Source organism: Ovis aries, chromosome 15 (genome assembly GCF_016772045.2).
Source record: "Ovis aries strain OAR_USU_Benz2616 breed Rambouillet chromosome 15, ARS-UI_Ramb_v3.0, whole genome shotgun sequence".
Lineage (NCBI taxonomy): Eukaryota > Metazoa > Chordata > Mammalia > Artiodactyla > Bovidae > Ovis > Ovis aries.
Window position 1 is genome coordinate 46,130,727 of NC_056068.1, and position 14,338 is coordinate 46,145,064.

The 14,338-nt window shown below is 42.0% G+C and overlaps 1 protein-coding gene across 2 annotated transcripts in view; it reads left to right on the top strand.

Moving 5' to 3' along the window:
• MRPL17 (mitochondrial ribosomal protein L17) overlaps positions 1-5,539 on the top strand; it is a 127,065-nt gene extending 121,526 nt beyond the window's left edge. For both annotated transcript variants that reach the window (XM_060399971.1, XM_060399972.1), the window contains exon 6: positions 291-5,539. In XM_060399971.1, the coding sequence (XP_060255954.1) occupies positions 291-566 (276 nt within the window). In that variant the 3' untranslated portion in view covers positions 567-5,539. The remainder of the gene's footprint in view (positions 1-290) is intronic.
• The last annotated feature ends 8,799 nt before the right edge of the window (positions 5,540-14,338 follow it).

The following is a 14,338-nucleotide window of genomic DNA, read 5'->3' on the forward strand; positions in this document are numbered from 1 at the left end:
ATTCCTAAGTGGAAGGGAGTTGTTAGAGGAAAGGGAATTGGGCGAAATTAAGGCACGCACTTACGGACAAATGTGAACTAAGTAAGAGATATATGTCCTACGTTGAGTTCAACGTGAATCTCAGTCTACACAACTGCCCATAATTGATCAGTTTATAATGCCACGTCAGAGGGTGAGGGAAGGGATGTGGGTGTGTGTGTGTTTGAACCCTACCTTTGGGGATGCTGAAAGTTAATGTCTCGGTGATGGTGCCTGACTCTGCTCTCTCCTGGAAAACTCTCCCCCTCTAGGAGAAAGACTTGATCCCAAAGCTGTTTCAAGTACTGGCCCCTCGGTACCAAGGTCAGAATGGGGGCTACACGAGAATGCTGCAGATCCCAAATCGGAATCAGCAGGATCGGGCCAAAATGGCAGTGATTGAGTACAGAGGGAACTGTCTCCCACCCCTGCCCCTGCCACGCAGAGACAGCAACCTTACACTCCTAAACCAGCTGCTTCAGGGGCTGCGGCAGGACCAGGAAGCAAGCACCCACAGCTCCCACCCAGCTCAAACACCAGAGGTTTAACTGAAGCCAAAGGGCATGTGGCCCTCATCAGTGCCCGTGATCACAGGCCTTGGGAGCTCTATTCAGCTCTAAGAACTGGAGCTTGAGTTGTAAAATGGACTGTCTGATTGGAGTCTGGAGCCCAGAACTTTCTGAGAGCCAGATACCCTTTTCTTTGCACAATAGGTAAAAATCGTTGTATGTATGTAAACTGATTGTTTTCCCCCCTTCTGATTTCTGGAGAATGAGAACTCTACATCGGTCTGTATGAGGCAGTAAATTCATGGCATGTTTCTGGCTCTTAATCTGGGTTGTGTTGAATTAACACGGTTTTGTTTTTCTTCATGCCTGATTATATGGGGCATGTGTTCTGTAATTCCAAACTGGCCCCCATAGGTGATTGAGTTTTGTTATCTAGCACAGAGACTGAGCCCCTGGGATTTCTTAAAAGATTACTTCCTGAAGGGCTGGAGGGTGAACATCTAGAAGTGAACTTTCTGTAATACTCTGGCACCCTAGGAACCTTCAAGGTTCCAATCCTCTGTTTCTGGACAGGATCACATGTTACCTTCAAGTGCTCCCTTCAAACCCTGAACGGACTTCAGAGGAGAGGACCATCAACCTGGCCAGGAGAGTGGAAGCATTTAGCAGGGGATGTTGACTGCAGGATAAGCTCCTTCCTTTGAGGGTGGGAATGGAGGGGTGAAGAAGAGGGTAGAAGTGGAAGAAAGATTAGAAAGTTAAATACGTGGGAATTTCCTGGAAGTTTTCATTGTTGTCAAATCTGGCCCTCTCTGGGAACTCGGAAGAAGGAAATCCGTCTTCAGAATGGTCAGGATGTGAGAAGTAGGAAGTTCCTTTATGTGCACTAGGAACTGCGAAGCCAGACTGGGCCCAGCCAGGCTGCCCATCCCTCACACTCACAGGCTTCATTTGGGAGATAGTCATGGGAAGTCTTGGAGCTATCATCCCTGCACGAATACGGGATAGCAGGGCCTAGCAGATCCCAGATTTCTAGTACAGTGAAAAAAAGATTTTTATCTTAGGGCAGACCTTCAGAGGGTATTTGGCCCACCAAACCCATACACTGTTTGAGATAATAAGGGTGCGGGTGGAGGGCTCCCCAGTCTAGCAGACAGATACTGGCCTTAGTGCCAGCTGCTCTGGTCTCATTTCAGGTCAGCTGCCTAAGTGAGAAACTGATCTGCCCCCTGACAGAGATATCTCTTTTATTCTACTCCAGTTGGTCTTCTGCACTGTTACAAAAAACCTTTTTCTGACATTATATTTTAAGTGACATATAGTAGACACTTAGAATATTTATTGACTAACATTTAACTCTGAATGCTCCTCAAAAAAAATTTGCTCCCGTTCTGCGTTTTTGGCACTAACTCTTTCCCCTCGGCCAGATATCTTAGAGTCAGCCTTGACTCCTAGAAAAAGCACTTTCTTTAAAATTAAAACCACATCTCTAAGTGTTGGTATCAGGTGGATTATGACTGGACTCTTACATCTTTTCCTCTTAGGCCCGAGAAATATACCTTCCTTTGGGGCTTTCAGTAGTTCCCCAAGTGTTTTATTCAGCATCTGCTAGTACCCAGCATCATTTTAGGCGCTAGGGATATCCTAGTTAACAAGTGTCGGCCATATATTGGGCCCTGGGCTACACATTAGGATGTAGAATTGAGAAGAAACAACCTGTGCCATCAAGGAGCTCACAGCCTGATGGGCCATGTCCAGTGCCACAGTGGTCTCAAGAGACACTGCATCCCCTTTAATGTTTTTGCCTATACAGATAGAGTATGTGAACCCTAAAGCGTTTACTAAAGGCTCAGGGATTGGTGCAGTGGTAAAGAACTCCCCTGCCAATGCAAGAGACGAGTTCAATACCTGGGTTGGGAAAATCCTCTGAAGTAGGAAATGGCAACTCACTCCAGTATTCTTGCCTAGAAAATTCCATAGACAGAGAGTCTCATGGGCTGCAGTCCATGGGGTCACAGAGTTGGACTGGACTGAATATAAACACTGGGATAACACCAGAGAAATAACAGTATAGCAGTTTCGCTAATCAGGCCTATAAATGGCAAGACTTCACCTAAATAGGTGGAATATGCCCCCAAATCCATGCTGGCACCTATTTAATAAATTCCAAACTCCCAAGCGAGGCCCATATATAGTAAAAATTCCCTCCTACTTGCAAAGTTTCTCTGTTCAGGCTCTAGCTTCACAAGTTATGCCCATTCTCCTCAAAATGTAACAAATTTAATCTAAATAGATCAATGGCAGTGTAAGCCCAGAATCCAAAGGAAACTTACAAAAGTCAGGCTACTATATTACACTCATTATCTGCAGTAAAATTAGCACATCATGTGAAATTTATTTCCATAGTGTTTCTCAAATCTGTACACACACCTCCCTAGTCTGAAATCCAAGACCTCTCTATCCTGGATTACTCCAATAGTCCCCTAATGTTCTTCCCTGCACGCTGCAGCCATAGTGATAGGGATCTGCTGTCTTAATTCTCTGCTCTTCTTTTCCAATAGAGAAGGAGTCCAGCTTCCTTACTCTGACTCTCCTCAGTGAGTAGGCATCTGCTCATTGCTCCAACTTCTCTTGTCTCTAATTTTATGTTCCAGAGTCATGGAAGGCCTTATTTTGACCATTTCCCTATATGTGAGCTTCCCAGGTGGCACTAGTGGTAAATAAAGAACCTGCCTGCCAATGAGACAGAAGAGACACTGGGTGGGGAAGATTCCCTGGAGGAGGGCATGGCAACCCACTCCAGTATTCTTGCCTGGAGAATCCCCATGGACAGAGGAGCCTGGCAGGCTACAGTCCATAGGATCACAAAGAGTCAGACACACTTAGCACCTTCCCTGTGCATGGCTTTCCTTAATACATTTTGTTCATCTACCACCCAGAGAACTCCCTGCCTTTTACCTACCTGACTTGTACACACACTTTTGGTATTTCTTGGGTGACTGCTCCGACCATCTCCAAACAAGTTTATTACTTAGTGACCCTAGGTGCCACTACGGTATTTCCGTAATGCACTGAATTCACCACATTGCGTTACAGTTCCTTGCAGTGGGTTGATTCCCAAACAAACACCCCAGATTAGTCTAAAGGCAGTCATGGTACTTCCACCCCCTGGCTATTGATGGGTTCAAAGATAGACAGGTCTTAAATAATTTGAGGCAGTGAGAATCTAGGCTCTGTAACAGTCAGAATACATATTATTCTGATAAACAGGGAATTGGCTCAAGGCTGAAGATGATACTGAGAATGGTAGGTTAGGAAAACTAAAAGATACTATATAATGAGAATCTTTAGTGATTATTCCCATTTGTGCCTGAGTTTTTTCTATGAATTGCTACCAAAAGTAATCTGATCTATTGTTTTGTAGTGTTGAATTTTTAGTGTTTCTCCAAATTTTTTTTTACCACAGATCAAAATACATTTATATCAGAACACAATATTGATGTGTGTGTATATATACATATATATTATTGAGACAAAAGCATCACAAAACATTATTTATAAATGTCATGTGCACTGATATTGTCTACTCTCTTCTAGTTTACTTTTTTAAAATGAGGGTCCCAACTCACCAAGTTGATTCTACAACTCAGTAATGTTTTACAACCTAGCTCTGAAATACCTGATTTAAGCCAGCATTACAGTGATTCAGCATTAGCTTTGCTGGTTAAAATCCAAGCTTGTATCCTGACACAAAGGCCTTCTATGACCTGGCCTATCACCTCTCAGACTTGTCTCCTACCTTAATCCTATAGTTAACTTGTTATTCTCCAAATGTATCATACCTTTCTGCATGATGGTGCCTCTAGTGTAGTGCTTGCCCTCTTGCAGGCTACCTCCTACATGTCATTCAAATCTCTACCCAAAGTCAGTTTTTTGAGGCCAACTTCACATCACCTTCCATAAGGGAATAGGTCCATTCTTGGGTGCAGTAAGAGGCCTGAGGTATAGCTGTCAAAGCGTTCTCACGCTGTACTATAGTTGCCTGTCTGCTTGGCTGACTCCTTCACTCAGCTGAGCACCCAAAGCCAGGAGCTGGGATTCACCCTTCTGGATAACTCTGTGCCTACAGTTGAACCTAAATTCAGTATATGTTTTTTAAATGAGGAGGCGTCAGCTACATGTTGTCTTTGTCATAATCAGCGCTCTGGCTCAGCTTTACAAAACCAAAAATGTAATGTATGCAGGGACAGTGCTGAGCTATACTGCTGAAGATACCAAAGCTGAAGAAACGGGCTCCTTCCTCTGCAGGGACTTAGGTGTTCATAATGACAATCAAGAATGTAAACTTGTGTCTAACTCTGATTTCCCACACATTTCATATTTCAATTTCCTGAAATATTTCTAACCTACCTACAGACAGAAAATGCCTGTACATATTCCAAGATGTAGCCAGAAGCTGATCTGTTGCCTACTCTAAGAAGTATTCACTGAATTCTGCAAGCTAAGTTAGGGACTTTTCCAGTGGTCCAGTTTCTCATGGTACACCCTTCGTTGTAGCAATGGCACAGTTACATTGTTCAACACCCATCACTAGCTGATGAATTCCTAGAGGGTAGGGGAGATGCCTAATCAACTCTTGGGCCACCCAGTAGAGAACCTGGGAAAAATAGGCATCTATAAATGCCTCAACTGAGTCAACATATTGTACTAAGTTCTTCAGCCAAGTTCTGCATTTTAAGTTTCCTAACTCCTCCCTTCCCCAGTTTCCTCTTACTTCATCTGAAAATGAACTTCCTGCGATGCTGATTCCCCATTGTTCACTACTGGATAATGTCCGTACCCATGAAGTTTTCCTCTGTGCCCTTAAATGTGGGGGCATATTGTAGCTCTGACTCAGGAACATGAATTCGGTAGTTAACTTTGAGCTGTCCTAATAATAAAAAGGATTTCCCTGGTGGCTCAGATGGTAAAGAATCTGCCTGCAATGTGGGAGATCTAGGTTTGATTCCTAAGTGGCCTGGGTGTTTATTTTGAGACAAGGAGTTTCAACTTTTGTGACATTTTGCATTCTGTTCCACAATAGATATGTTTAATTTTAAAAAATGGTTTTAGTTCTTACAAGTTAAATATTGTACATTGCACACACACATACTAATTCTATCAAAATTGATGCTATAGGAAGATGAACTCTGTTTACACTGTGGCTTCATGTATACTTTGGCACACCACTGTGTGGCCCAGTATGAAAAGCCAAAGCATTCAAGTTTTACTGCCCTTCACTTCAAGAAGATGAAAACACGAAAGCTGTACCTAGAGATGTAACTGAAAACTCAATCCCATTGCCCTGACTTAACTTCTAACTACTCTTTCTTAAACTGGTCTCAGAAGGTTTCCTACAATTAACCTTTCCTTTTATCTCACATGGAACAAAGGAAAAGAAAAATAGTTCAGTTTTGTATGTGCTGAGTTTGAGATGCCTGAGAGTGTGTGGAGTTTAGGAAAGAGTTCTTCCCTGGGAAAGAAGATTTGAGAGTTCTTGGCAGTTAAAGCTAAGGAAATGGATGGGATGACTCAGGGTATATATGTAGAAGGAAAGGAGACTGAGGTCAGACATTAGGGGACAGACAGGATACAGAATATGAAGGAGACTGAGAAATTGCCTTTCAGAGAGGAAAGAGAACCTGCAAAATTCATCACAGTACCCAGTACACTGTCTTCCTTGTGCATAGGAGAGACTCAAAAATTAATAACCAAATGAATTTAGCAAACATAGTCCTCCTTCATTCAAAGCACGGTGCTAGTATAGAGAATACAGGGATGACTCCTCCAGGGCCCAACAGGCCATTTGAAGGGACAAATCATGAATAAGCACAAGATAGTAAGATGGATAGCTAATAACGTGGTGTGCACGAGGCATACTGGAGTACTGAGAAAGGAGGAGATCAGTAAGGAACTTTTCAGAGGAAACAGTGCTAGGGCTGAATGTTGAAGAACGAGTAGGCACTCATCAAGTGTTGGGTAGCAAAGTTCCCTGGGAGGGCACTCCAGGCAGCAAGATCTGCAGGTAGAAGTGTGTTGAATTATGAAACAGAATGGAGTGGTTGAGAAATTCCAAGTAAGTAATTTGGTACATCTGGGATTTAGTTTTAAGGATGAAGTGGAGGAAATGAAGCGAGAAAGCCAGGCAAGATCAGGTTACAAAGGGCCCTGTAAGACATGATAAAGTGCTTGGATTTTATCCTGAAGACAAGGGGAAGCCACTGAAGGATTTTTAAATGAAGAGAAAAGGGATCAGATTTAAAATTCAGAACGATCATTCTTGCATCAGACCGGAAGATGAGCTAGGGGACAAGACTTGAAGCAAGGAAATCGAATAAGAGGCTAGTTAAGGAATCCAAGGGGAGTTGAGGGAAGACTAGACTAGGACAGAAGCAGAGGGAATGGAGAGAAGCCCACAGATCAAACAGGTATAGAGGAGATAGAATAGACTAGATATCACGTGTGTTTCATGAGGTAGAGGAAGAAGTTAAGGGTCAAGCACAATACCACATTACTGGTTGGACAGCTGGGTGAAATAATTCCATTGACAGAGAATGAAGACGGCAGAGGAGAAGCAGATCTGAGATGAGCTTCCTTGTAAACATACTCATGTTAAGAGCTATCTCATGAAGGGTTGTTCTGGAGTTCAGAGGATATATAAGATAGCAATACACATGTGAGAATCACACACATATGTAGAAACTGAAGCAACTGGACTGGATGAGATTCCCCTCAAAAAATATAGAGTAAAAGGAAAAGGACAGAGTCAACATTCAAAGGCCACACAGAAAAAGAAGCCCTCTGAGGAGGGTGAAAAGAACTGCAGCTAGAACACTGGTGTCTCAAAATCCAGGGGATGTGGGGTCAGACATATCTTCAGATTCTGAGCTTCTGGGGACAGACACTAGATAATTTTTGTATTCTCAGAACCTAATGTTGGCCAGGCTCCAAATCGTAGTTATTATAATGAGTATCTTTGGCCATCCGGCTTGAAAATAAGGATATTCGCTGTTGACCGCTAATGGACCAGTTTCTTGAGAGGGGCAAAAGCAGAAACCATAAAAACAGCTAGAAAAGTGTAGTGACAGTGAAAAGGGAGGACAGGGACTTCCCTGGCAGTTCCATGGTTAAGACTTTGCCTTTCAATGCTGGGGGCAGGTGGGAGGGGAGTGCAGTTTCAATCCCTGGTCCTAGAGCTAAGATCCCATATGCCTTAGTCAAAAACCAAAACATAAAACAAGCAGTATTGTAACAAATTCAGTAAAGATTTAAGAAAAGGAGTTGGGGAAGATAGAACAGAGATACAGCAGCAACTTGAGAGGAAAGGAGATTTAAAAAGTAAATTTTGAAGATCAGTGAATTGATCTTTTGCTATGGTCTGAATGTGTCCGCGCCCCCCCCCCCAAATTCCTATGTTGAAATCCTAATGCCCAGGGACTTCCCTGGTGTCCAGGGACTAAGATTCCACACTCCCAGTGTAGGGGGCTCAGGTTTGATCAGGGAACTAGATCTCATATGCTGCAACTAAGAGCTCTCATGGCACAACTAAAAAAGATGCCCCAGCTAAAGACCCTGCATGACACAATGAAGATTTAAGACCCTGAATGCTGCAAAGACCAATGCAAATAAATAAGTAAAACAAGTTTCAGAAAGAACTCCTAAGCCCAATTGGATGGTATTGGGAGGTGGGGCCTTTGGAAGGTGCTTAGGTTTTGACGGTGGAAGCCTCACAAATGGGAATATTGTTCTTATAAAGAGGGCACAGTGAGAAGATGTCAGCTATGAAACTGGATGAGGGTCCTTACTAGAATTCAGCCATGCCAGTACCTTGATCTTGGATTTCCCATCCTTCAAAACGATGAGAAATAAATTTCTATTGTTTATAAATAACCCAGTTTGTGGTATTTTTGTAATAATAGCCCAAATAGACTAAGACAATTTTATAATGAGTACTTTTGCCAGGCCTTAGTTATGGAGATGGATAGACACTTAAGGATTTAGACAAATTTAAGGGAAAAGTGCAAAATCTTGTGTTGAGGGCAAAGGGGCTGGAGGAGATCTTTCTCATTCCCTACTGCGGCTTCCACCACCTTTATGTAAAGCCTCTTTTCTTAGAACTCAATACATTGGTTGTACCACCTCCTCCTGATGTTCTTGGCTTTAACTGCTAGCGGATACCTAAAGCACCTGCTGGCCCACTTCCTGTGCACAGCAAGTCAATTGGCAAGGCTGCATGTTGAACATGTCTGCCTTTGAGGAGAAAACATGCAGTGTGTAGCCCAGAGCTAGTCACAAAATGAATCAAACTTAGCAGGATGGGCTAGAGCAGATGGACAGACTATCAGGAATTCCAAACATGACTGAGAAATCAACATGGAGCTACCCCCAGCATCTTGGCCAGACAAAGTGTGTTGGCAAGGATGCAGATATATTGGAACCAGCATACATTCCTGGAATAAAGGTAAAATGGCAGAGTTGCTATAGAAAAACTTGGCCCATTTCCTCCAATATTTCCTCAAAATGGTAAGCATAGTTTACAATATGCAGTTAACTATATATCATACCAGCAATTCCACTCCTAGGTATATACCCAAGGGAACTGAAAGGGTGTGTCTGCACAAAAACTTGTATGCAGATGTTCACAACAGCATTACTCATAACAGCCAAAAAGAACAAAAAAATCCAAATGTCCATCAGCTAATGAATGAATAATCAGAATGTGATATATTCATAGGATGGAATATTACTCTGCCATAAAAGGGAATGAAATACTGATGCATGCTACAACACATATGAAACTCAAAAATAAGCTAAGTGAAAGAAGCCACACACAAAAGGCTACTTACTATATGTTTCCATTTAAATGAAATATCCAAAACAAGCAAATCTCCAGCAACAGAAAGTAATTATTCATTGCCAGGGGTTGAAGGGAGAAGGAAACGGGAAGTAATTGCTAGTGGATATAGGGTTTCTTTTGGAACAAAGAAAACATTCTGGAATTTGATTGTGGTTGATGGATACACAACTCTGAATATGATAAAAGCGACTGTACACTTTAAAAGGATGAACTTTATGAAATTGTATCCCAATAAAACTGTTACTTTAAGTAAAAAAATCAGAGTAAAAACTTTATTTAGAAGAAGTAACTACATAATCAAGGATAGGGATAAGCAGAGATATTCCTAAAGTACAGTCTTCCTATAGTGACATAAATGGGACCAGCAGAAATTCTACAAATGTTTCTTCAGTGTCACTATGGCAGGAGGCCCATTTATTCATGGTCATCATGAGATCCAAGAATAATTATCTTGAACTAATATATAATTAATTTTATCACTTACTGTAGTAACTATTAATACCATTTACCAATAAGTAAGGAAATATTATATGGCCATATTTCAGCCCATATCTACATACCTATTAAAATTATAAATGTACAAAAAAGTATTTTTAAAAAACAAATTATTAGTTTGAAAATGTTGAAAGACAGAAACCCCCCAAGATTGTTTATATTTGACATTTAAGTCATTTTACAATAGTTACAGAACAAAATACACAAGAAATTCTCACTCTCAAAAGTGGTAGATTCAAAGTAAGTAAAAATTTAGACTACACTGAACTTTGGCCAGGCCAGCCCTGGCAAAAATGACTTCAGGGAAACAGCTGCAAATGAAACTAAAACTGAGCTAAACTACACTTCAAATTACACTTTGTAATCTTCAAAACTAGTTAAAATCCATACAGCCATACAAATGGTTGTAAACTTTACACATAATTAAATAAAATTTTGGTAAATTGGCAAAATTGGTGAATTTCAGCAAGTTGATCGCTCTGTGAACTGAAATTTAGAGAACTGGCTCTCCTCACTTCCTATCCCAGAGGACAGGAGTCCTTCCTCTTCACGTTTAATCCCTCCACCTGTGTTCTAGATTCCATCTGGTTCTGCCTTCTCTGGCTCCTGCTCTGTGGGAGAGAATCAAGAGTCTCCTTTTTTCTTCCCTAGAGTCTCTACAGGGAATTGAAATCCTTCAGAGCCTGAAAAACATACTCACTCTTGGAAGAGCCCAACTCAAGCAGTGCTGGACTCTGGCCATTTTTTAATACTCTTGCTCACTTTCTCCAGGGCTGGGCTCTACTGAAGATCGCTAATAATTGTGGCTTTCTCATGAGCATTTGAGCGGGGGCTTAGTCTCAGAGCAGTCTAACAACTAAGCACTGATGCTACCCAGTGCCTCCTCCCGCTCTAAGAAGGAACAAATGATTAATAGAGCCAGCAAGAATTGATAGCCTCCCATCCTGTCTTTCAGGATCATCATTTACAAGGCAGGCCTTTGGGGTCATCTTTCCTTTCCCATGTGGTCTTCCACACACTAATCTGTCCTTCCTTGCCCCTGGTTAATTTACCCTTTCACTGCTTCCCAGAGTTAGCCCTTTCTATCTTGGACTCTTCTCCCAATCTTTTCTGTTCTGAAATCCCAAAATTCTCAGCCCCATTATATACCTCTGAGCATCCACTTCCTCCAAGAGAGAGCTGGCTTTGTTTAAGTACATCATTTCTTCACATTCTTCCACATGTCTATAGAGAGGGAAGTTGTCTCCATTCTCCGGGCTTCCAAAGGCCCAAACACACACAAGCACTTCTCCATACCTCCTCCCAGTCTTTGAGAATCATATCATCTTGTTATACAAACCTCTACCCTACTCAGTGTTGTCATGAAATGACCTCTCTTCTTCATCAGAGGCTTACGTGTAGCTGTCCTTGTATCTTTTGTTCTCTTGCTAGCATCCTCAACTCCTTGGTCCTTTGAGCCTATAAGGCCAACAGCCATCATTCCTCTTAACAGTGTCTCCCCTCCTTTAACACTTTCCTCAAAATCCCTAACATTCTGCCTCCCTCGTGTTCCATTTTTCACAAACACCAACTGCTCTGCAGAGAGAATGGGATCACCAGGTACAATGGCCTGAAATTCCCATGTCAACCCTCCATCCCTACTGCCATTATAACCTTATACATGCACTTATCTGGATCCTCACCCATCTTCCCTTTTAGTCTTGAAGGAAGAAGTACCTCTCAAGGTTAAAAACCAGTTCCTTCCAGTAACCATGGTTAATTCCTCACACCTGCCTCTCTTCTTTGGGACCTTTCTCCACTAGCCATTGCCCCTCCATTAGCTTCTTACCTGCGGTGTTAAATGTGATCCTGCTGCTTACTTCCCAGCAACTGTTCCTCGGTCCTTCTTTTCCCCACGCCTCCTCTCAGCCTCATGTTACTATCCTTTCTCGTTCGTTCCCTGCTGCGCTCACTGAGTAGTAGTAGTTCTTCATCCTGCTGTCTCACCAGCATTCCTTCTTTATTCTGGAAGGAATCTTTATATTCTTTCTTATAGTCAGCATATACTGTGCTTAGTTGCTCAGTCCTGTCCGACTCTTTGTGACCTCATAGGCTGTTGCACGCCAGGCAACATGGCGATTCTCCATGGGGATTCTCCAGGCAAGAATACTGGATGGGTTCCCATGCCCTCCTCCAGGAGATCTTTCCAACCCAAGGATCAAACCCTGGTCTTCTGCATTACAGTCAGATTCTTTACCATCTGAGCCACCAGGGAGACCCAAGAATACTGGAGTGGTAGCCTATCTCTTCTCCGGGGGATCTTTTCTACCCAAGAATTGAACCGGCGTCTCCTACATTACAGGCAGATTCTTTACCAGCTGAGCTACCAAAGAAGCCCATATTCAGCATGAATAAATATTATTTATTAATTTGCCCATCAATGGAAACTTAGGTTGTTTGCACATGAAATTAATTAAATGTATGAGTTTACTTCTGGGTTGTCTATTCTGTTCCATTGATCTGTATGTCTGCTTTTATGCAGAAATACTGTTTTGATTACAGCTTTGTAATACAGTTTGAAATAAGGTGTGTTGCCTCCAGCTTCATTCTTCCTCTGCCTTTGAATCATTAAGATCATCAGCTACATCTTAATTTCAAAATCTAACAGAGACCTATGAGACCTCATCTAAGTGTGGTAATTTTTCTCTGATGACAACTCTCAAAGCTGTTTCCTTCCTTGGCTTTTATGATAGCACATTGGACACTATTCTCTTGCTCAGTTCTTATCCTGTTGGCCAGTTCTTCCCAATCCCCTTCATGGCTCTTCTTTCGTTATCCACCCTAATACTGCCCAAGCACTCTTTTCACTACATATTCTCTGCAGGTGACCACATCCATTCTCATGATTCCACTTAACCACTACATACTGACAGACTGGTGTCTCCAAAATATCTTTCCTCAACTTACCTGAATTCCAAATTTTATACTCAACCACCTCCTACATATCTTCACCGGGATATCTCACATACATATTAAAGTCATCATGTCCAAAACCAAATTCATTATCATATCTCTCTCCTCTCAAACATGCTCATCCTTTTCTTCCCAAACATAGTGAGTAACATCACTAAGGTACAGACCAGGAAGATGTAAGTCATCTTACACTCTTCCTACACCAGCACTCCTCACTTCTGGTCAGCCATCAAGAATGTAGTCCCAGGGGACTTCACTAGTGGTCAAGTGGCTGAGACTCCGAGCTCCCAATGCAGGGCGCCTGGGTTTGACCCCTCGTCAGAGAACTACATCCCACATGCTACAGCAAAGATCCGGGGTGCCGCGACTAAGACTGGGTGCAGCCAAATACGTAAATAAAGATTTTCTCACAGACTTAAAAAGCTAATTTATGGTTGACAGGGAGAAGGAATAGTTAGGGAGTCTGAGATAGTCATGTACACACTACTATATTTAAAATGAATAACCAACAAGGACCTATTGTACAGCACATGGAATTCTGCTCAATGTTATGCGGCAGCTTGGATGGGAAGAGGGTTTGGGGGAGAATGTATACACGTATATGTATAGCTGAGTCCCTTCATTGCTTACCTGAACTATCACAACATTGCTAATCGACTATACTGATTTTATATATGTACATAATTTATATATATGTATATCTTATATATGTATATGTATATTTTATATATGTATATCTTTATACAAAATAAAAGATTTTAAAAAGTAAAAAGGAATTGTAGTCTCTAAAACTTCTCTCATTTCTCACTCTTCTTTTCTAATCCTACTACTAACTTAGTTTAGATCCTCACTACAAGCCAGGCTTTGCCAACAAAGGTCCATCTAGTCAGGGCTATGGTTTTTCCAGTAGTCATGTATGGATGTGAGAGTTGGACTATAAAGAAAGCTGAGCACCAAAGAATTGATGCTTTTGAACTGTGGTGTTGGAGAAGACTCTTGAGAGTCCCTTGGACTGCAACGAGACCAAACCAGTCAATCCTAAAGGAAATCAGTCCTGAATATTTATTGGAAGGACTGATGTTGAAGCCAAAACTCCAATCCTTTGGCCACCTGATGTGAAGAACTGACTCATTGGAAAAGACCCTGATGCTGGGAAAGATTGAAGGTGGGAGGAGAAGGGGATGACAGAGGATGAGATGGTTGGATGGCATCCCCCACTCAATGGACATTAGTTTGAGTAGACTCCAGGAGTTGGTGATGGACAGGGAGGCCTGGCGTGCTGCAGTCCATGGGGTCGTAAAGAGTCGGACACAACTGAGTGACTGAACCCGAACTGACAAGCCAGGCAATTGAAACTTACTCTTGTCCATTCTCTTTTGATCCTCAGTAGTGCAGCCAAAATGATGCTGATGTCTCATCACCTGACCATTTTTATTTTCCTTATTAAATAAACTTTATAATGGCTCAG